Below are 22,768 nucleotides of genomic sequence, written 5' to 3'. Positions count from 1 at the left end.
AAGGGAGAATTGGATAGTCTCTTTTAGTTATTTGCAATATTATAGAATTATTAAAGACATAAAAGTCAATTTACTGCTATATCAGGAAGACTGGCGCCCTCTGCTGGGCCGAGATTTAAATCAATGAAACGACACCCGGAACTGGTCGTATAAGTTTATTTAAGGCTATAAGCCGCACACATAATTATAAATATATAAAGTGGTTAAAAAAAAGTCACTGCAGCGGCATTTCATCATAAAAACACACAGTGCAATAAAACTATTAAATGTTCTATTTCTTCCTCGTTTGCCTCGTCTGCGGTTGCTTCCTCACAAGGTACTCAGGAACTCTTTCACCTGGAACAGTTTGGACATTCAATTAGAGTGAACAGAAATGCGCGATGCGATTCTTGTCTTTCATTACCTTCTCCATCATGTCGGCACTTTTACTCTTGTTGCCCTTGAACTCTTCGGTGGCATCCAGCGTCAGCACCGGCACGTTGGCCAGATACTCAAAGTCCGTCCTGCGTGACAAGAGGGGTTCAGGTTGGCACAGTTGTGCTGACACATCCCAGCAGAATTTAGGAAGTGGTGGAAAACACCAAAACGTGAAAATGTGTTTCTTGGACTTTCTAGGTTTTCATACAGTGGACACTCACACGTGCAGAGGATGTACTCGGGTATTGACACACACAGACACACACACTGGAAACCGCACACACGCAGAGGCAGATGCAGGTCACATGGGATCTTCTGCATGTTCCCTGGAGCTTCCTTCATGAAAGGCGCCCTTTCACTGGGAGACGCAAATGTGAACGCACGAGGCGAGTGCGGGCCCCCTCGTGTAAACACGCGGGGGGGGAGGGGGTTCTCACGTCATGGTCTTGTGCTGCAGCCAGCTTTCGTGTTTGACGTGGAGTTTCTCCAGATACTCCAGAGGAATTTCCTGCTCTTCCTTGCGGCCGCGCAGGTGCAGCCTCGCCAAGCACTTCTACAACGAGGGGAGACAAAAATCGTGAGTCCAACTATTGCGGAAGACGTGGGAGTCCGCGACACACCTCTGGGGGCACCCTCAGGTAGATGATGCCATCCAGCTCGATGTGCCGGCCAAACTGGCTGTGCAGCCAGCCGTGCCAGTCCTGGTAGATGGCCCACTCGGTGTCGTTCAGGCACTCGTTCTCGTAGAGGTTGGCAGCAAAAATGTACCTGACGAGTAGCGGTAATTTCTTTTAGTGTAAACTCAAGCGATCTGGATAAATCGCGGCAGAGCTTGACAGCCACGTCGTACCGGTCGCTGTAGATGGAGCGCTCAAAGAACTGCACGGGGTTCTCGGCCTCCCGCAGCTTGCCGTTGGCCGAGCAGATCTGGGCGCGCACGCGGCTGATGCAGGCGTAGCTCTGGAAGGTGTACGCCCAACGCTCCGGCTTGTCGTACATCATCTTCAGCACGTTGCCGCCGCTACGCTGCGATGACGTCAAGTCCTGCAGGGCGGGTGCGTTTTTTGATGAATCACTATTTTGTTAACTCAAAATAGCTGGAAAAAATTGACTTACAAAGTCAGTTCATTATAAATTATTATAACATGCAAATGGAGTATGCTAAAATAGAATTGTACGTTTTAACTGCCGTTACTTATTTACAAGGCAAATTATTTTGCAAATTGAATTGGAAATGATCAACAAAAATATGGGCAAGTGTGTCTGCTTTAAATGAGGCTCGTCGCCTTTGGAATGTTGAACCAGCGGTGCCCTGCGGACATGTGGACGGACGGCAGCTGCACTCTAAATACAGATGAAGACGCTCCCAGTTATGCTCATGCACAGATTGAATGGCGTATCCGTGACCATTTGATGTCATATCATAGCTATGTCCATGTCTTGTAAGACGTCAAAGTTTGGAATTATTACACAGCAACTGTTTTTGGGGTGGGGCATCTCTGCAACGTCCATTTGGCTGAAGTTCGCGTAAAAGTAGTGTCATGCTGCATCGACATTATATTGTACAGTTGAACATTTTAGTGTTCAACTATCCTGCTGATGTTAAATCGTCCTTCTTTTATACAGTAAACTTCAACTTGGAACTCTAACATGGCCTTGGAGGCTGATTAAAGTATGCAACAGTCTGCCACAGTGTAAGGGAGTTCCCCAGAGCCTTGAGGCTCCCTAAAGATTTGGTCTTGCACACAAAAGGCCTGCAAAAGACTAGTTTTCAAATCTGCGAGTCGCGAATATGTGGGTGAATACTGACCTCAAAGTCGCTGCCGCTCGTTTGCACATTGCACCACCTGGCGACGGGCTCGGGAACTACCTCCCAGTCGGTGCACTCCTGCTCCAGTAGGCGGACAAAGGTTGACTTTCCAGCCGCTTGAAAAGAAAAAGAAAAAACGTCACTTTGTAAAAACACGTTAGCTATGTTGCCGCTGTTGTAACTTGCATTGAGGAGCATTGGCCCCATTCATCATTAGAAGTCAACAACACATTTGTTCAATGAATTTGCACTCACCGATATTGCCCTCAATGGAAATCCGCTTGATCGTCTTCTCCATGGAGTCATTCATGAGATCGGAGCGCGGCCTCTTCGGGGTGAAAGACATGTTTTCAGTAGTGATGAATGACATTCAAAATCTAGCGAGCGGAGTTGAGGCGGGATAACGAGAGGCGGGCGTTTGACATCTGTCAAGTTTGGCGGGTAACAACACAACGAATAACAACCCGGAAGTGTTAGGTCAACAAACCAGAGATGTTCCGGGAAGCTTGTTAACGCCAAACGAAAATAGCTTCTTTTAAATTGTATTTTTTGCCATTGATAACCTGAGACAGATGAGTACATATACATTACTACTTACTACTACAACGTTTACCTTTCCATGCTGAAAGTTGCTGTAGTTTTTTGATGAAGTATTAAGATTTAGTAGTAGAGAAAAACGGCATCTCCAGCTAAACATCTTTGGCGTCCCCACTTCCGCCCAAGAAGGAGCAACGAAATTAAAGCTAAACTTCCCAACGGAAGCTAATACGTTCCTAAACTGCAACATTTTATATTATAAAATGGTATGAATATACAAATACTCTTGACAATTATTCTCAGATACGACAGCACATGGTAAATGACGTAGGAAAGACATGAGTCACGAACAGTCGCACATTCTTTTCCCCGATAAATATGTCGTCACTTCCGTTGCACATGCAACTTGACTAATGTTTTGATAAATTTCGCAATTAATGTTAAAAAATAATAATAATAGTCAACACCACCTTTATTTGCCTTGTAAACAGCAGAATTCACTCGAGCAGCATTGGAACATCCATACGGAGCTATTATGTACACACAGTTCCTCAAAGAGTACAGCCGAGAGAGACAAGGAGGAGGATGAAAATGACGCACCAAACTGGGAGATGCTTCCGGCTTTCTTAAAATGACCTTTTTCCAAACAGTGCATGAGTGAACACATTCAGAATCATGAGCTAAGAAAACAACAACAAAAGCTAGCAAATACCATCTGAATATCCAAATGCCGCAAAAAAACAAAACAAAAGAAACCCTCCATGCTTGTTTTAAGTCCTCTTTAAGAGAGTTGAAGTACGAAGGAATATTAGAATATTAAAAGGGTAGGTTCCAAGAAATAAGATGTTATATGTTTAAAAAAAATCTGGCAAAAATACTTTGAAATATTGCATGAGGGGGAAAAGTAAGATTGTGAAGTTATTTTCCAAAATGTATTGATATATTAAATGTGGAAATAGTCATAACGGGGGAAAAAAAAGTTGAAATATAAGGGAAGGTTAATATTGTGAGGAAAAAGTTACAATAATATAAATAAATATATTCATCAGGTATCATCAAATATTTTGTGGACTTAACATGTTCAATATTACACTTTTTGTACCATACAAATGACAACTCTGTTCTCTTAAAAGAATATATTAACAGTACAAATTTATTATTAAATGACTATGGTGGTGTTTTCCCCTCATATAACTCTCTAAAAATGACTTATAGAAATATTTCAACTTTTTTTTCTACCTTATTTCTTGTAGTATCCTTTTGTTTTTCTGTAATATTCCTTCATAGACCTCACTATTTACATCTTGTGCGTTGTCGTATGACCTCTGGCAAACAGTTTATATAAAAAAAGGCTCTCTCAAGACTAATTCAAAACTAAAGCAAAGCCATTCTTTTCCAAATCTGAACATCTAAGTAAAAAGCAACCATACCCAGCGTGAACATGACAACGGGTCGCCCCCCCCCCCTTTTTTTTTTTTTTTGACGCCTCAATTCTTTTTGCATAGTAACACTTTTGAGAGCAGGAGATGCGCATGCAAAACTAAAGAGAAAATAGCTCAGTTGTGCCTCATGAGCAGAACAGGCAAACATTCAATTTGGGGGAAGGAAAAAAGATGATGAGTGAACGCAGCGTAGACATTCAGGCAAAAAGTCGGGGGGAGGGGGGGGGGAGACAACCTTCCACCGAGGGAAGTGCAGTGAAGCCGCGCCATTTTGCCCTTCGTTGTTCCATCATTCAAGCCATCATTCTGGAAAATTAATTATTATTTTTTAATAGTATACCGGTTTTCTTCTTTAGGTTGACTTAATTGTAAATCGCGTCTGGCGACGTTGGGGCGGGTCGTGTCCGAAAAGGCACAGGCGAATCGATCCTATTTCTACCGTTAATGCCTCCGATGCAGGAATTGAAAACGGCTCATGCAAAGTATTTTTACTTGATTAAATCCAGCGGATTCAGAGTGTCAAATGTTTGTCAGATGTTTTGCGTGGATCTCAACCTGGGCGCAGGTCTCGCCGCGGTTGCCGGACCAGGCACTTGGGATGCGTTTCCTACTAGCGGAGAAAAGCAGCAAACAGAGAAATACTTTCTGCTCTGGGATTGGCGTCTCGGCACTATTTTTGTACGCCGCAAACCAACAAGCGTGGCACGAAGCGAGCGGTGTCTCTCTTCACTCCGCTCTCTTGATAAGATGGAGTTCTGCCGCGTTTAAAACCCATCCGGACCCGTTCCGCCGTGCCCGGGCCTCATTTAAAAACATTTCCCCATATGGAAATATAATTTATACTGCATACGTACAGCCAAGGGGAGTTGAGGGGGAGGAAGGGGGGAGGGAGGGTGTCAGTGCAAAACTAGAAGATCTTTTCAAAGATAAAAAGGACGACGGCGTTTATCTGTCCTTAGTGGTCAGCTTCTCGATCAGCTCCTGAAGCGGCGCCAGCTCTTTCCTGTCGATCAGGTTGAACTCCTGACGAGAGAGACAGCACCAAGCTGGTCAGACGGAGAAAGCGACACAGACAGACAGACGGACGGAGCGAGGCAACCTCCGCACGACTTTTGGTACCTGCACAAAGAAGATGAAGTGTTTGAAGGAGGTGTTGAGGTGGGCCTCCTCCTGCAGCTGCATGACCGAGTCAAAGTGCTGGTGGTAGATGTGCGCGTAGACGCGGAACAGACGCTTCAGGATGGTCTTGGCCACCGACATGAAGTTCCGCTTGAACGGGACGCCTAGACAAAACAGATTTCATGACGGTGATGGACAGAATTCTTGATGTTCATCAAACCATGATTATGCTGTGGAGTTCTGGCGAAAATATCGAAACCGAACGAGAGCAGAAGTGGCTCCTCGCGGACAGGTGTGGGGGCGCGCGATGTCGAGGAAGTGCGAGCAGCCGTGACTCATGCCGGTCATGATAGTGCGTCCTGTCACATGTTGTTGCAGCCGCTGTGTGTGTGTGTGTAAGTGTGGGATTACGAAACTGTTGCGACATGGGATGCAGCGCGTGCAGAGCTGCCTTCTTGTGACCACCATCAGATTCCATACGAAACACCAAAATGAAACGTGTCACGAGTGGCGCGAGACACTTCCGTTTGACCTGGCTGCCGTCCATTGAGTTCCGCAACCCATTGACCGCCGAAATAATCTGCCGCCATTGTTATGGTCACTGTGAGAGGCGTACCGATCTTGGAAGGGAAAAGCGTTTCGTCGTCCAGCTGGTCCTGCACCCAGGTCATCAAGTAATCGATGTACTTGGGCGCCGAGCACTTGATGGGCTTCTTAATGTTGGTGCCGTCCGCCCAGTGATACTCGTACCTGTGGAAAAGAGCGCCGTGATCAACAAAAGGCTCAGCAGTAACTATTTCCGCCCCGAGGCTGTCGACAAAGGCGTCAGCGTTTGGGGACGTGTCGGAGCGCATCAAAAACAAAGCCAAAAGCCAACGTGTGGGATGAGCTTTTTCACGTTGACTCACTTGGGGCCGGCAGACATGACAGGGCAGCTCTCCTCCGTGCAAAAGTCTGTGATGGTTCCGTACAGCATGTTGATCTGGTTGAAGAAGTCCACAGCTGGGAATGCAAAAACAAACATAAAATAAATGCACAACTGATCAATAACGTGATTAACATGCTTTGAAATCTTCCCCCCCCCCCCAATCTGGGATTTGTGCTCCTACAAGGACAAACAAAACAGCCCAAGTTGTCTTCCAACAAGCAGCTCCGACCCGACGGGGCCTCTAACGTGACACAAACTAAAGGCAGACAACAAAAGTCTCCCAGCAAACACAATTGCGTCTGTTTAATATTCACCGTGCCTTTTCCCTGCATGACTGCTTGTGCTCTTGAGGGAGTGCCAAAACTCCATCCATGGGGGAGTCATTCATGTTGTTAAACGCGGTTTCTCCCCAAGCGCAGTGCAGTTTGGAATCGTTTAGTCTTCCTATTAGCTTCGATAAAGGCCCCTCAAAATGAACTCATGAGCCCAGTTAAATGACGTCTTTACGGGAGTGAATGGACTACAATCCCGCCCAAACCCCCCAAAAGTGGGCTTTGGCGCTTACTGTTGACAGCGACCCACTCGTTGAGGTCTTCGCCCTCGGGCAACATGACGGCCATGCGCAGGTTGCCGCTCCCTAGCGTGGCCTCGGCGTGTTTCAACAGCTCATACTGGTGCGAGCCCTCCGGGATGTTTTTCTTGGGCTTGAACGTCTTGGACGAGCTTCTTCCGCTGTGAGAGGAGAGACACGGAGAGGGATTCATACAACAAATTAATTCATTTATATTCATCTGAGATTGATGTCAGATATTTATCTAGAGACAATTATGTTTTTCAAATATAATTGGGATTTTTTTATATTTAAAATAAATCATTTTTAAAATCATTTTAAATACAATTTAATATAAAAGTATAAATATTTTATAAGATCTTAATTTATTTGTAATATTTTGTCATTTTGCTTGAAAATACTGCGGAAACCAAATTGGGATTTTACTTAAAGCTGAATCTTCCCTAACGATAAGTCTTCATGAAAGTTGAACAAAAGTGCTGACAAAAAAAAAAAGCAGAACAGACAGGTCCGGCCGAGCAGAACGGGGCGGCGGTGGGGAACAGAGCGTCTTTGTGCCGCTAATGAGGTCGTTTGGAGTGGTCATCTTTCCCGTGGCCCCCATTAAACGACAGCAACTCATCGTGAGAGTCAGCACAGCAGGGAAGGACGCAAAGACGCCAACTGGCGAGCTCAAAAGCCCAAAGCACCCGACCGACTCTTCTACTGCAAAGGCTTATGCAAAACAATCAAGTGTCGATAGGTCAAAAATAGCAACAATAAACCGTTTTCTCTTCCTCACACAGACACGCACATGAACTAACTCTTATATGCACAAAAAAAAAAAATCATTTCATACACATAGAAGACTCTCACTTGCATTAAAAAAACACAAATATTTCCTTATTTTAGCATGGTTAACCCCCACCAGAAACTTTTAGTTCCAAGGTAGAGGACTGAAATTCCTCATTCCAATCAGAACTCACATTAACGGTAGCCCAGTGGTCCGACTGGGTCACCAGTACAAATTTAATGAATAACTGATGAAATCAAAACATGAATTTCCTTTTTAATACCTAATATTGAATATTTTGAGTTTTAGCCACTGACACTACTTTCGTCGAATGTACAGCCGCCTCGACGTTTTCCCTAGGCTTGCAATATTTTTATTATGATATTAATCAACATGACTTGATTGGAGATCGCAGTAGACATGTTGAAGGCTTGTTATCCGGGAAATAGCCTTAGCCCGGAATATGCTACGGCTAGCACAGCTTCGGCTACCCTTCACACACTGGCCAAGTATGCAAACTAAATACAAATAATCCGCGGTTTTGACAGCATACAAATGAATACACAAGATGACAAAACAACTTACAACAGAAAGCTCATGGTTCCTCCGGCGGCGTTTCTTTGTCTCTCTCGCAGCAAATAATAAGAATACAAGAGAAGAGGAGGAGGAAGAGGAAGGATTGTTTGTGCAAGTCTCACAAGTCCTCGTCGCGACTTCTCGGCCTTTCTCGCGGTCCTCTCGCTCTCCTAAGGACAATTATTTGCACGACGATGGCGGATATATGCGTTGTATTCGTACACACACACAAATATCAAATTAAACGAGGAGTGTTTTGCAAAAGAGGGGCTCCTCGACTGCCCTCCGTGACTGATTGTGACTGACTACGGAGGAACCCAGACAAGTCGACTGAACCGACAAACTGGCTTCACTTCTTCTTCGGATGCAAAAAGGCAGAGTTCGCTCCTGTGCTGCCACCTGGTGGACAATGTGGCTCACATTTTCATGAAACATGCATCATTTGATTCACAAGCCAAAAGCATAATTTTCATTATTTAGAGACATAAGCTTGGTATTGGCTTTGTCAAAACACACTACATAAACTAAAAAAGTCCAGTCATATTATCGGAAAGGACGATAGATAGACAGACAGGCAGAACTTTAAGTCCGGCGGGCGCTAGGACCGCGCAGCCTCCAGTCATCTACCCGTCAAGTCAGTAAAAAGCGGCTGGAGGCGCGTGCGGCCTTCCACACGCACTCTGCCGGCCGACAAATTCACCTGTCTCGGCTTTGACAGTCGAACATCTGACGGCCCTCACGCGCTTCTCCTCGCCTTCTCCCTCAGCGGACACGCAGCAACTCCTCGGCTCGGCGGTTCGAGAGAGAAGAGAAAGGCGAGACTCGGCCTCCCTTCCCCGCCCCCTTCACGATCTCCCCGGGGTCTTGTCGAGCGTGTTGTCCTCGCCTCTTGTGTCGTTCATGCGGGGTAAATCCTTTCGCTAGCTCGGCGCCGTGTTGCCTTTCCGTTTTTTGGAATTCCCGCAGTCATAGCGAAGATGGAGTGTGCGTGGAAGCCAGACGAGCAAGGACTCCATCAGATTTTACAGTTGCTCAGGGAGTCGCAGTCGCCGGATACGTCCACACAGAGATCCGTCCAGCAAGTATCCTTTTATTTGTGCCTTCTTGTCAGGGCAGGCTAGCTTTAGCCGATGCTAGCCGGGTTGTTTGCTGTTACAGTGTATCTACGCAGGTGCCGACCTGTTGTCGATTTTGTTTTGTTATGAAAGTGAATGATTTGGACTGTTAAAGCTGAGCACTGCACTTGAAAGGTGTGTCATGTTATGATGTGAGTCATCCAATATTTGAGCATATTTTCAAGGTTGTGTTTAGTCCATTTGGCCCCAGGCAAACCCATTCATTAGGCCCTCCACGTTCCTGTACTACTAAAAAGAAAAAAAAAAACGTGTTTTAATGCACACTTAATTGGCATTCTGTTTGACTCCTTTATTGCATCTTTGCAAAGAGAAGTATCACTCATGACTCTCCCTTTCATTGTGACTCCATTCTTCTGTGGCGCTTCATCTTGTCCATTATGCACATTTCGAAAAACCTCTGATGCCTTTTCTAAAGACTGTTTATGACCCCCGCTCAAAACTAGAGCATCTTGTCTGGCTCTGTAATGCTCTGTTTATGCATCTTGTGAGCTCGGCCTCTTGCCATTTGGCCACATTGGCCATATTTAGTTTTAATAATCATCAGCAAAGCAAAACTGCGCACAAATGAATGCCATTTGCTATTATGGACACTTCTGCAGTTGTGCATTTATTGCAAATGCGTAGTTGTGACCATCTAAAATGGTGGCAAGTTTTCAAACATGTCCAAAAAAAGTGTTATTGTACTCGGTCGTACTTTGCTTGCGCTTGAGGGGATTTCATAGCTTTAATATCTTCAGCAAATGTCTGCTGGGACCCCAGGGTGAACTCATATTGGATTGTGTGCGCGTGCGTGTGTGTGTGTTGGTCACATGACATGGCAAATGCACTGCTAATACACACACACACACCTCTATTTTGTTCTGTTCTGCCTTTTTTTCCTCAACCACTTTTTTCCACAGAGACTGGAGCAGCTGAACCAGTTTCCTGATTTCAACAACTACTTAATATTTGTTCTGACCAAGCTCAAATCGGAAGGTAAGGCGCCCGTGACGTTGTTGTTCCTCGACGCAGCGGACAGCCTGCGTCATTATTTCTTTTTTACGTAAGCGCCCCGACGGTCGTGACTCGGCTGACCCGTCGGCCGCAGATGATGAGGCGCTCGGGGAATATGGGTCGCTCTAATTTTAAACCCGATTCCTGGCAGCGCTTAGGCCGCTGTCTGCACTGCAGATGATCTCCATGTCCGCAGTGTCAAGACATTTGCCGTTAGGGCCCGCATTAGTCTAAGATAGCCAGCGTGGGATTCATCTTGTTGTCTGCGTCTCCACTTTTCTCCCAAAAGGGTTTCATGTTGTTCACCTTCATTCATATCTCTCTTCTCTTCTCTTCTCTTCTCCCCCGGCAAGACGAGCCCACGCGCTCTCTGAGCGGTCTCATACTGAAGAACAACGTGAAGGCTCACTATCAGAATTTCCCTCAAGGGGTGTCCAATTTCATCAAGAACGAGTGCCTCCAAAACATCGGCGACTCCTCGCCGCTAATCCGCGCCACCGTGGGTAGGTTTGGCTCGCTGCGTGTCTTCTCTCCGCGATATGCAAATTGTGCATTTTCTTTTCAAACAGGCATTTTGATCACCACGATCGCGTCGAAGGGAGAGCTGCAAAACTGGCCGGAGCTTTTGCCCAAACTGTGCCAGCTGCTGGATTCCGAAGACTACAACACGTGTGAGGTGAGACGGCGAGCTTTTTTTGTACAAGTTGACCGATGAAAATTCCAAACCTGTAGGGGGCAGCATATTAGCCACAAAATGGCTTTCAATAGAAATGTTTAACCTTTGTTGGTGAGTAAAATTGAATTTCTTGAAGCCCAAAAAGAACTTGCTGGTTGCCAATGAGTAGACCCACAAAAAAGTCATCCCTAAAAAAAAGGCTTTTTTTCACTATGCTTCCGATTTTTCCTCCTTGCGTGTGGGCGGAGCGCGGCATTTGACGAGAAGCCATAAAACAGGAACGTGTACATAATAACTCATCTCCACAAGGTCGGCGTTTGATCCAACGGGGAAGGTCCGGCCGGCCGACCCTTGAGATATACAGGTGCTCCCGTCAATAACAGCTTTTCCCGTCCCGCGATGACCTCATTTAGGAAGATTTAGATGCCCAACGGCAAATAAAGTTCTCACCCAACCGTCACCGACGCAACCAACAGGGAAAGGTCTTCTCCTTCAAAGCCACACGTGTCGCCTCGGCCACGACGCTTATTCCCGGGTGGAGAATTAGGTCACGGCTAAGAATCGCGACGTGCGCCGGGCTTATCATGCGGCAGCAAATGTGGCAACTTCTCAAAAGAACGAAGCTGTGATTTTGGAAAGCAGCTTGGACGCGCCAAAGCTTCTTAGTCGCCACCGGCAAAGTTGTGGCTAAAATGTCGCCACGCTCGTGTTGCTTTGTGACTAACTTTGTGTTTTGCTGCGCGAGTTGGTCATGCGCTCACTCCTGAGGGTTTTTCCATCCGCCCGTGACTTCAAGAGACATCCGGGAAAAGCGTGAAACTATCTTTTCGACTATCATTTATGAGTTGCAATCTTGCTCAATTTGTGCCAGATTAAATCAAAACACCATCATCCAGATACTTTCCGTGCTGTCGTAAAAAAAATCCACGATGACCGTCTTGAGCGTGAAAATTGCCGTGGATGTTTTGTGACGCCCTCGACGCCTGAATTGTTCTTAAAAAGCCGAAACCTCCCTCGGCCGGATGATTAAACAAAAGAGAAAATGCCGATGGCGAATAAACTGAGCCGGCCTCAAACCCAAAAGGGAAACTTAATGTGTCATTTCAGGAATGAAAGTCTCAAGGCAAATAAAAATTATTTCTTTTTGCTGAATCACTTTGGGCAATGGCGCAGTTATGAAGACTCAGAGGGCCAATAAGCAACATCTTGTCTTTTGTGCCTGCAGGAGATCCCAAAATGGCGGCTTCACATCAAAATTGTGGACTCTGACCATGTTGAATTTTTGGTTTTGTGTGTGATAGCGAGTCACGTTAGACTTGGGAACGGCCAAATGAATTTATAATGGCCGCTTCAACCAACCCTCCTCGTGATAGCCAATAGAGAATTTTACGGGAAAGCCGTGAAAAGCCCTTCAATGTCAATTTCACTTGACATCTGACCTGCTGGGTTTAAAGGGTTAAGCCGAAGCGCCGCCCCCGCCACGGTCATGGCTATAAAAAGAGCCCAGCAGGTGACGGCAGATGACTTTATTTAGATTGGGTGTCCCCTTATTGCTTACAATGCTCATGGGAGGCGGAAGGCTCAATCAATTTATGTTTCTTGTTTCAAATTTTTAAAACTGATTTTTATTTTACCGTCGTGCTAAATTTTGATGTTATTTGGAGTATACGTAAGTTCCGATGACCGATTTTAATATGTTGCTTTTTCACGGCGGGTTCTCCACTCAAGCTCGCTCGGCATGGCTGGAATGCTCCACGCCCACTTTGCTTCCCTTCTCTAATGACACGGAGGCGCCCCCCAGCATCTGGATGACTTATTCATTCATCTTTTTTTGGCAGCTCTATCCTGATGGCAGTACTGCCATGGCAACGGTTGCCATGGAAACCAGTTAGGAAGGCATCAGCCCGCTTTGTCCCGCGTGACATTAATGTCTGCAGTCTTTTGCGTTGGCATGCGGAGGGAGGGAGGGAGGGAGGTAGTGCTTCGCCATTTGTGGAATATAAAATTATTCCCTGAAGAAAAAACACAATTTTTTGGCTTTGTTGTTCCAGGGAGCCTTCGGAGCCTTGCAGAAGATCTGCGAGGACTCTGCCGAGATCCTGGATAGCGACATGTTGGATCGTCCCCTCAACATCATGATCCCCAAGTTTTTGCAGTTCTTCAAGCACAGCAGCCCCAAGATCAGGTTGATTCTCATCGGCCAATAAAGTTTCGTCGTAGCACGCACAGAGACAGAGGGTGCTTTTAGCAAAGCCCGCTGGCCCTCCGGCGCAACATGTGACCGTGCTTTGTACGTTGACAGGTCTCATGCCATCGCCTGTGTGAATCAGTTCATCATCAGCAGGACTCAAGCCCTCATGCTGCACATCGACGCTTTCATCGAGGTAAGTGTGACCGTCGCGTCGCATGATCTCGGCTTTGGGCCACGTCATGTGAGACGGCCGTGAAGCATCCAGTAGTAAACTCTCCGCCTGTTTTATTTTTTTTTCCTGTCGCGCTTAAGATGTAATTTAGCTTCGATTGAATTTTCCGGACTTGGATTTGATTTTGTTTGCGCAGGATGTATGTCGCCTGGATGGTCACTTTAACCTTTTATTTTTGGTCGTAAACATAAAAGCAAAATAGCAGCAATAGCATTTGGACCCGTAAGCTAGCTGCGTTTGCTACCATGCTAGCACGGCGAAATCGTGAGAATTACTTGGACGCAAAATGTTCATATTTTGATTTTGTTGAACGCTCCCTCCTCTCGCCTCTGTAGAACCTGTTTGCTCTGGCCACCGACGAGGAGCCCGAGGTGCGCAAGAACGTCTGCCGAGCACTCGTCATGCTGCTGGACGTTCGCCTGGACCGCCTGCTGCCGCACATGCACAGCATCGTCGAGGTGAGCGACGCTACTTTACGTATTTGGAGAAGCCGCACGTATGGCTGGACTGGCCATCGGGCGCCCCAAGAATCTCTCTAGAAGGTTTGATCTTTGCGCAGTACATGCTCCAGAGGACGCAGGACCAGGATGAAAACGTAGCTTTGGAGGCCTGCGAGTTCTGGCTGACGTTGGCCGAGCAGCCGGTCTGCAAGGAGGTGCTGTGCGGACACCTGTCCAAGTAAGACGCAATTGATTTGTCATGGCCCCCCCTCCTCCCACCCTCCGACCCTGGCCGCTGATTAAGAACCATGACGGTTGACCTCGGCCGCGAACATCCGTCACATGGAGTAAACGCTCGTCCTTGCGCTTTGTCATGTCCTCCGTCCCGCAGGCTCACGCCGGTGCTCGTCAACGGGATGAAGTACTCGGAGATCGACATCATCATGCTCAAGGTCGGTCGATAGCGCTGAGCGGGAAGTGACCTGCGAACCCGGGATATGGCTTGGAGACAAATGACTTCGGCCTCAAGCAATCACGTCGGGAAAATGTTTGCCATGGCACTAAAAACTTGGATGACGTGATGATATGACTTGGTTAGATTTGAGTGTTTATATGTCACTTTTGCAAATGGCCTTTCGCATGCCCCCCCCCCAGGGCGACATCGAGGAGGACGAGGCCATCCCTGATAACGAGCAGGACATCCGCCCTCGCTTCCACCGCTCGCGTACCGTCGCCCAGCAGCACGACGGCGACGGCATCGAGGATCAGCAGGAGGACGACGACGACCTCGACGATGACGACGACGCCATGTCCGATTGGAATCTACGTGAGTTGGCGGCGGCGCGAGTTTCTTTAAATGGCCGACTTGACCGGAGCCGGTGTTCTCAGGGAAATGCTCGGCGGCGGCGCTGGACATCCTGGCCAACGTGTTCCGGGACAACCTGCTGCCGCACATCCTGCCGCTTCTCAAAGAGCTGCTCTTCCATCCCGAGTGGGTCGTCAAGGAGTCGGGCATACTCGTGCTGGGAGCCATAGCTGAAGGTAAATTTCTTCTTGTCCGTATTTATCCAATCAACCTAAAAGTGTTTGAATTTGAAATGTCTTCCTAAATATGACCAAAAGTGACAATTTGCTGTTTTTGGGCAGGTTGCATGCAGGGAATGATTCCGTACCTCCCCGAGCTGATCCCCCACCTGGTCCAGTGTCTGTCGGACAAGAAGGCGCTGGTGCGTTCCATCACCTGTTGGACGCTGAGCCGCTACGCCCACTGGGTGGTCAGCCAGCCCCCCGATGTCTACCTGAAGCCCCTCATGACCGAGCTGCTCAAGCGCATACTCGACAGCAACAAGCGCGTGCAGGAGGCCGCCTGCAGGTAAGCGCAAATCACGAGATACGAAGAAGCGCCGAAGTTTGCTCACCCCCCTGGTGTTGTCCAGCGCCTTCGCCACCTTGGAGGAGGAGGCGTGCACGGAGCTGGTGCCCTACCTGGCCTTCATCCTGGACACGCTGGTCTTCGCCTTCAACAAGTACCAGCACAAGAACCTTCTCATCCTTTACGATGCCATCGGCACGCTGGCCGACTCGGTCGGTCACCATCTCAACAAACCGGTTAGCGGCGCCTCTTACTTCTGGGACATTCAAATTTGCAGTGTAAATCCATCCTAGGAGAATTTCTTCCTTTCTGACTTCTATTTGTTCCAGGAGTACATCCAGATGTTGATGCCCCCTCTGATCCAGAAGTGGAACCAGCTCAAGGATGAAGACAAGGATCTGTTCCCTTTGTTGGAGGTGAGCAACGTCAGCGTGCTCTCAGCTCTCAGTCCGACCCGCTCCGCTCTCCTTTCAGTGTTTGTCATCGGTGGCGACGGCCCTGCAGAGCGGCTTCCTGCCCTACTGCGAGCCCGTGTACCAGCGATGCGTCAACTTGGTCCAGAAGACCCTCGCTCAGGCCATGGTGAGCACAAAAGAAGAATGAAAAGAAATACTCCAAATGATTCTAAATGGATCCTCCCAGCTGTACCAGTCGCAGCCGGAACAGTACGAAGCGCCGGATAAGGACTTCATGATCGTGGCTTTGGACCTCCTCAGCGGCCTGGCGGAGGGTTTGGGCGGCACCATTGAGCAACTGGTCGCCCGCAGCAACATCCTCACCCTCATGTACCAGTGCATGCAGGTGAGCACCTCCGCCCAAGCATGAACAAACGTCAGCAACTTATTGCTTCTTTTGTTGTTTTTGTTGTTTTTTTTTTCCACCCTTCATGCTCAGGACAAAATGCCCGAAGTACGTCAGAGTTCCTTCGCTCTGCTGGGCGATCTGACCAAGGCGTGTTTCCAGCATGTCAAACCGTGCATCGGTAGGTTTCTCTCAAAGACGAGCGCTAACAAACGTGTGCTAATTGTCTTTTTCTTTCAACTCAGCTGATTTTATGCCGATACTGGGCACCAATTTAAATCCGGAGTTTATATCCGTCTGCAACAATGCAACGTGGGCAATAGGAGAGATCGCTATACAAATGGGTGAGTACAAAAAAATATATATATATTTTTATATATTATTTTTATTTTATTGTTTTTCTTTTGTTTACATTTTTTGTCATATACCACCAAACCCTGTTTTTTTTTTTTTTTTTTTTTTTTTTGGCGCAGGGCCCGAAATGCAGCCGTACGTTTCCGTGGTGCTGCACCAGCTGGTAGAGATCATTAACAGGCCCAATACGCCAAAGACTCTTTTGGAAAACACAGGTACCACACTGTGGCGGTACTGAGGCGGGCCAGAGCGGCCGCCACGCATGCACACACGCTCATTTCAAGCGTCTGCCTCTCACCAGGCTGCGACCACACCGGTTCCTCCGGCTTCCTGTTAAGTATGCAAACAGTCGAAGCGATAAGATTCCAATCTTGATGAAGACCAAGCAGATGAACAAGGCACCAGCGTGTCCTGAACTAATAATAATCTCGTTTCAATCTGTCATTATTCTGTTGTGTAAACGGCAACAGGTTAGTCTGCCATCTAGCGGCGGGCCGTTTAATTGTTCCGGCATCACATAACTCGTTGGCCGAAATTGGGTCAGTTCCTGTGTTTGGATATGGAGGCTTTAAAATCTAACGCAAACATTTGCGAGTTAAACGTTGGCAGGAACCACGCGCTTGTACTAACCGGCACTTTCTGGAAACGCACACACACATGCGCGCGACGCATTTGAGACCATCCAAGGTGACGCTTTGCTCTCGTGACTTTTAAAAAAAACGAGACGCAAGGGCAAAGTGTGCGTAAAAGAGGAATGGTGTACACGTCTTGCTGTTTGTTTGCCGTCACTTTCCTTTGTTGCTTTTTCTTTCAACGTCAACGCATATCTGGCTGTTCAATGTTGTTCGGTGCACGATTTGCCAGCCAACAGTGGACGCCCAGATAACAATGATTCAATCCAGAACGGTGAATGATTAGTGGAGTGCAAGTTGAACATTCGAAGCAGGCGCTTGGGTTGACCTTTGAATCATCCCGGAACCTCCAAAGCTGAAGACCAACGCGCTTCCAGTAATCATTCGTTGTCCAATTGACTATTTGCAGGCAATCCTGCACCGAACTGAAGATAAAAAATAGCGTTGCCATCTGCTTTCTGCATGCGTCATTGAACTTGTTCACTTGTTCTGCCTGCTTGTTTTAATGAGAATGTTGCATAGTTTTGTGTCTTCCTTAAACTTAGGTCCTCGCTCGCTCCTCTTCCTCCTCCTCCTCCTCCTCTCCTCCTCCTCCTCCTCTATGCCTCATAGCCACCTGCTGTGCCTGGATAGTGTCCTCCCTATCCTCCATGTAGTCGGAGTCATGTTGTCATTTCTGTTTCGAAAAGAGCGGCAACGGCGGCAGCAGCGACAAATCGCACACTCGCACACGCACACACACAGTTCTGTTTGTTGTGTATAATTAACATTGGTGAGTTTAAGGGAGAAATGTGCTTGTGAGGCACGAGTGGCGACATTTTAAAAAAAATATTTAAAATTATAAGACTTCTTATTTGGACAAAAGATGCCGGTTGTCAATTTTTTTTTTGGGGGGGGGGGGGGGGGAAACCAACCAATGCGTGTCCCCCGGAACGAATTTCACAGAAAAGCAAGCAATTTCTGTCCGACGATTGTCTCTGTCCGACTTGTCGATCAATGTGTTCTCCCTTAAACGTGTTTTGTATGTATGTCCTATGTTTTGCATTCTACCCTCCTCGACTGCAGGGGGCAGTAGTGCGCTAACAGCCCACACCAAGTGAAATCTGTTTTTCTGATCATGCACAGACAGATTGTGTTGATTTTTATGTCTCTGAGTTATGTGTTTTTTCTTTATTTTTTTCTCCTCCCCACTCCCCCCTCCCCCTCCTCCTCATTGCTCATGTCTTGGTTGGCGTTTGGTGGTGTGTAACCGTGATTGCGTTACCATAGCAATAACAATTGGTCGTCTTGGTTACGTTTGCCCTCAAGAGGTGGCACCCATGCTACAGCAGTTTATAAGACCCTGGTGTGTATTATTCAATCTTTTTTTTAATTTCATTCATCTTTTCTCTGTTGCTCTTCTTTCTCTTTGCTGTCGCTCTCCTCTCTTAAAAAATGTCCGATTTATTTTCTTCTTAAGTTTTGTAATCATTGCCAACCATGTGACTAACCCTGTCCTCTTTTAGGTCTTACTTGTGATTTTTTTTTTTTTTTTTGCCCAAGTGGCAACTCCACGTTATTGTGTCTAGTTTTTAATTTTTTGTCGTTGTCCACCGTTAGCCGCTAGCAAACTTTTTATTTTTTTAATGAAGCAAATCACACGGGCGAATTGCCGTAATGACCGGGATGTACTTTATAAAGTGCTTCCTGTTTTCTTGGAAATTGATGAATGAAGAAGCCCATTATAGCCAAAAGTTTGTTTCATTTGAATATTGTAAGAAATAAATTTTTTCTTTCTAAAAATTAAATTAGAGGTGTAAAATGGGGCCAGGAATAAAATCAGTTGACTAATATTTTACTGTCAGCATTTAAAAACTTCCGTCACCGTCGACAGGTGCACCTCCCTGCGCAACATAAGAGACAACGAGGAGAAAGATTCGGCTTTCCGAGGAATTTGCACCATGATAAGCGTCAACCCGGGAGGTGTGGTACAGGTGAGATAAAAAAAATAATCAAAACAATCAATTTAAACAAAAACAATTGGTGCGTCAAATTGCCTCACATCTTGCCATCTTCTCACAAGGATTTTATCTTCTTTTGTGACGCGGTGGCGTCTTGGGTCAACCCCAAGGAAGATTTGCGAGACATGTTCTGCAAGGTAACAACGTTGGAAATTGACCACTTTGTAATATTGAAGAAGTCATCTTGGTGTGGTTTGATTCCAGATCCTTCACGGCTTTAAGAACCAGGTGGGCGAGGAGAACTGGAGGCGCTTTTCCGACCAGTTCCCCATGCCGCTAAAAGAGCGCCTGGCCACCTTCTATGGGGTCTAAAACGGGGCCGGGGGTCAGTTGTCCGCCACGTCCACGTTGGTATTAAACAAGCGTCGGATTACTTCTAAATATTTCTTTCTATTTCCATGCAGGTCTTTGATGTCAGGAGAAAACATAGGGAACCTCTTTGACCCAGGGAACACCACACCCTTTACCAGGGGGGAGGATCCGCCTAATGGGGGAGGGGGGTCGGGTACCGGGCCCGCTCCCCCCTTCACTTGGCGGGACGGGGTGGGAGGGTGGCGCGACTCCCAGTGGGCCTGCGCGGGAACAGGGGGAAACCGATCGGGGAACGAGGACAAAATAACCAAAGTCGCCATTCATTATCACGTCGTCATCGTTTAGCTTTTGAGTTTCCGCAATTTCTGCGAGGTTTTCGTGACTAAAGCGGAACTCGGTCCCCGCCGGATCTTCCGGAAGAGCGTGCCAGATCCTTTTTCAATCAATTTCCTCCAATGGTAGCAAAATAAGGAATTGCCAGAATGAAGTTGAAATAGGAGGACAATTAAGGCAAGGAACAGAAATAGCTGCAATTTTACAAAGGTTAAGTGATGTTACGTTTTGATTTTTCGGCGGGAGGGGGGAGGGAATAAGTTGTACGTGAACAAAAATGCCATTGCAAAATTGTAGTTAAAAGAAGCCATAACGTTACGAGTCTCAATTTTATAATCGTAACCGAACCTCAACTGTGACTTTGACACGAGTTGTCGTAATTGTTTGAGAATAGTTGTCGTTTTACAAAAGACGAAACCGTCATTTTACAAGTGCTAAATAGTCATTGGTTTTAAATTTTATGCAAAACACGAGAAATGAAAGATGAAGAATTTGACAAAAATAGAGCGGAAGTTTTACGAGAATAGTCATAGTTTACAAAAAAAAAAGTGCTGTTAGGGACAACCGTTGCAGTAGCACTAAAGTCCGAATTTTACGAGCGTCAATTTATAATTTTACATCAAAATGAAGCCATAATTTTACCCCTCAAAAAGTTGGCATTTTAGGAAAATAAAGCCGTCATTTTCAATAACAAATTCTGAATTTTACAACCTTTGAATTTTATAAGAATCAAATATCACAATTTCATGGAAATAGTCGTCATTTTATAGGAATATTTATAAACAATTCCAATAGTTGTAATTGTATGAATAGTTGGAAACGTCGCACTACACTTGTATAATATATTTGACCATTTTTAGCCTCGTGATATCTGAAAAAGTCCGACTTTTTCTTCCTTTCCGTAAAACTATGACTTTTTTGCCGTACTATTCCGAGTTTATGTGACAGATTTGGCAAATTGTGGAAAAAGAGCAAAAGTGACGATGCAATGGTTTCCCAAAGCTTCTTTCTTCGTGTTGTCGAATCTTAGTTGTCGTGTCTCGTGCATGATGTTTTGGATTTTTTTTTTTTTTTGGGGGGGTGGCGGGTTGACTATGCTCTCATTTCACACATGTCGGTGGCCGCCTGAATTTAGCGGCGAATTAAACGTCGCATTAAGGAAAATGTTTGGGACGTCGTATGTGTTTGGTCCTCCCTATCCTCGCTTTGGAAATACTGTGAAGTCAAAATGTTTTAAACAGCCTGAATGTATTCTGTGATCATTTGGTATCAACCATTTTTATTTCCCCCTTTCTGCCCTCTGCTGGCCAGAGTAAAAGTATTTGAACCCTGGAAATTGGAGCTTATTACATGTGAAGTGATGCTGCTAAAGTTTTTCATTTGAATGCAAACAAGTCATTGGGTTTTCTTCATTTTGTGACAAAAACATGGACGGCAAAACCTCTAAAGTCCAATGAGGGGCAATGTTTGGATTTGTTAACGATTTTCGTTTTTTTTATGGATTTCAAGAGCCAATGTTAAAACATTTTTGTTTTTTAAATTAACAGCCATTTAGTAGCCAAAATATAACTGCATCTTTTTAGTATCATTGAATTTGGATTTATTATTTGAGGATGGTAAAATTTTAACAATAAGCGTAAAAAAAATAAGTCAACTTTTGTGGCATTTTTTGTGGGCAATTTTGAGAACAATTCTTTTTCCCCATTTGCAGGTACAACCATTCAACATGTTCTTAAAGGTCATGTGCAAGGCTTAGGAGTGACTTTGGACTTTAGAGGTTCTCAGTGGCGCACTATGGAATACTCACAGGCCAATTCCTCGTGTGTGTACGTCACTTTTTGTCTGTCACATTCCAGTGTTGTGGTTGCTGCTTGATTGTGTGAGTGTGTGCGTGTTGTTGTTGGCGATTTTGCTACTTGAAGATGTTTTCTACATGTGATCCTCAGGTCATTTGTGTTTGCCGGTTTTAGTGTTCGAAGCCTGCCCCCCTTCCCTTCCTTTGTGTACAGAAGCAACATTAAGAACTTGTGCTTTTTTTTGACAAAACTCCTTTTTAAATGTTCTCATGGGCAACTCGGTTGTAAAAAGATGTTAAAATGGTTGAGCTAAACGGTCATAATGTGGCCATGTGCATGAAGTTGGAACTTTATGAAACTGAAGTAAAAATATTGGCAAATAATTTTGTTTTGTTTTTCAGGAAAAGTTGTAAAGTTTTAAGTCATAATTAAAATCACGACATTTTACATAACAGTTAAATGTTATTGAAAATAGAGGAAAAAAATCATATTCATGACAATAAAAGAATACAACGAAATTGTAATTTTATGATATTCCTAATCTGACAGAGCCATTATATTCATGAAATACAATATTAGAACGTTAGGAGACTAAGGTCATAACTTTACAAAAGTAGTCATAATTTTTCTAAATCATACTTTCATGAAAGTCACCACTTTTTGCAGTATTCATAATTTCACACAATGTAAAGTTGGAACTTGACCGAAATGGTGTTAACTTCTATGAAAAAGCCACAATTATCCAGAAATAGCCATAATTTTACATGAATGTCAATTTGACCAGAATGTCATAATTTCTCAAAACAAAGTTGGATATTACCTAAAATTTTACCCTTTTTTTTTTTTTTTGCTGCAGAAATATGAATTTTCTACTCTAATGGAAAAACACAACAAAGTTAATAAAAGTATTATGCGCACCAAACTTAACCCACTTGATATAGATAATCTGCATTTTTGTTTATTAATGAGCTGCTGTAATAAAATGGTTAAGAATATTGGGGCCACCAAATATTTTGAATCATGCAAAGAATATATATTGTACTGTTTTTGTAATATTTGTAAGACGACATAGTGGTGGGTGTGAGACTGGTTACCATTGCTTGAATCTGTACATTGTTCCAATAAATCGTTTACATGATGACGTGCATCTTCTTTTTTTTTGTGTAAAAGTGCCCACACTTAAATTTTGAAATAATAACGCCTTATTGTAATAAACATAGCCGTAATTTTACCAAGGTGAGATTGCAAGATTTTGGGGGAAGCTGCGAGAATAAAGTTGTAATATTACTGAAACAAATACATCATGAGAATTGAGTCGTAATTGTACG

At 45.3% G+C, this 22,768-nt stretch overlaps 3 protein-coding genes across 5 annotated transcripts; 1 reads left to right on the top strand and 2 right to left on the bottom strand.

Annotated features, from left to right (window-relative positions):
- Window positions 1-140: 140 nt before the first annotated feature.
- On the bottom strand, window positions 141-3,158 carry dck (deoxycytidine kinase). 2 transcript variants are annotated; one of them, XM_049737423.1, is made up of 8 exons: window positions 2,841-3,158; window positions 2,483-2,555; window positions 2,228-2,343; window positions 1,268-1,461; window positions 1,038-1,185; window positions 855-970; window positions 404-503; window positions 141-336 (listed from the first exon to the last, which is right to left on the bottom strand). In XM_049737423.1, exons 1-8 carry the CDS (start codon window positions 3,012-3,014, stop codon window positions 310-312), a joined length of 948 nt encoding a protein of 315 aa, XP_049593380.1. In that variant the 5' UTR covers window positions 3,015-3,158; the 3' UTR covers window positions 141-309. The 2 variants fall into 2 exon arrangements, with proteins under 2 accessions (XP_049593380.1, XP_049593381.1); XM_049737424.2 differs by lacking the exon at window positions 2,841-3,158 and having other exon boundaries at window positions 2,483-2,736.
- Window positions 3,159-3,218: 60 nt separating this feature from the next.
- LOC125979318 (MOB kinase activator 1B) lies at window positions 3,219-8,534 on the bottom strand. The gene is made up of 6 exons (XM_049737440.2): window positions 8,182-8,534; window positions 6,819-6,985; window positions 6,234-6,327; window positions 5,942-6,075; window positions 5,326-5,489; window positions 3,219-5,229 (listed from the first exon to the last, which is right to left on the bottom strand). Exons 1-6 carry the CDS (start codon window positions 8,193-8,195, stop codon window positions 5,152-5,154), a joined length of 651 nt encoding a protein of 216 aa, XP_049593397.1. The 5' UTR covers window positions 8,196-8,534; the 3' UTR covers window positions 3,219-5,151.
- A 267-nt stretch (window positions 8,535-8,801) lies between these two features.
- Window positions 8,802-22,578, top strand: tnpo1 (transportin 1). 2 transcript variants are annotated; one of them, XM_049737313.2, is made up of 24 exons: window positions 8,802-9,254; window positions 10,208-10,283; window positions 10,655-10,804; window positions 10,871-10,977; window positions 13,029-13,162; window positions 13,280-13,361; window positions 13,736-13,858; window positions 13,960-14,078; window positions 14,232-14,292; window positions 14,495-14,666; window positions 14,729-14,881; window positions 14,987-15,212; window positions 15,277-15,448; window positions 15,542-15,628; window positions 15,687-15,794; window positions 15,855-16,013; window positions 16,107-16,194; window positions 16,259-16,357; window positions 16,487-16,582; window positions 18,269-18,344; window positions 18,873-18,972; window positions 19,062-19,136; window positions 19,204-19,324; window positions 19,404-22,578. In XM_049737313.2, exons 1-23 carry the CDS (start codon window positions 9,150-9,152, stop codon window positions 19,309-19,311), a joined length of 2,676 nt encoding a protein of 891 aa, XP_049593270.1. In that variant the 5' UTR covers window positions 8,802-9,149; the 3' UTR covers window positions 19,312-19,324; window positions 19,404-22,578. The 2 variants fall into 2 exon arrangements, 1 of the variants encoding a protein (XP_049593270.1); XR_007485274.1 differs by lacking the exons at window positions 18,269-18,344; window positions 19,204-19,324; window positions 19,404-22,578.
- Window positions 22,579-22,768: the final 190 nt, after the last annotated feature.

This window comes from Syngnathus scovelli, chromosome 13 (genome assembly GCF_024217435.2).
Source record: "Syngnathus scovelli strain Florida chromosome 13, RoL_Ssco_1.2, whole genome shotgun sequence".
Lineage (NCBI taxonomy): Eukaryota > Metazoa > Chordata > Actinopteri > Syngnathiformes > Syngnathidae > Syngnathus > Syngnathus scovelli.
Note: the sequence above shows the minus strand (reverse complement) of the source record. Positions and strands in the feature narration are given on the sequence as shown.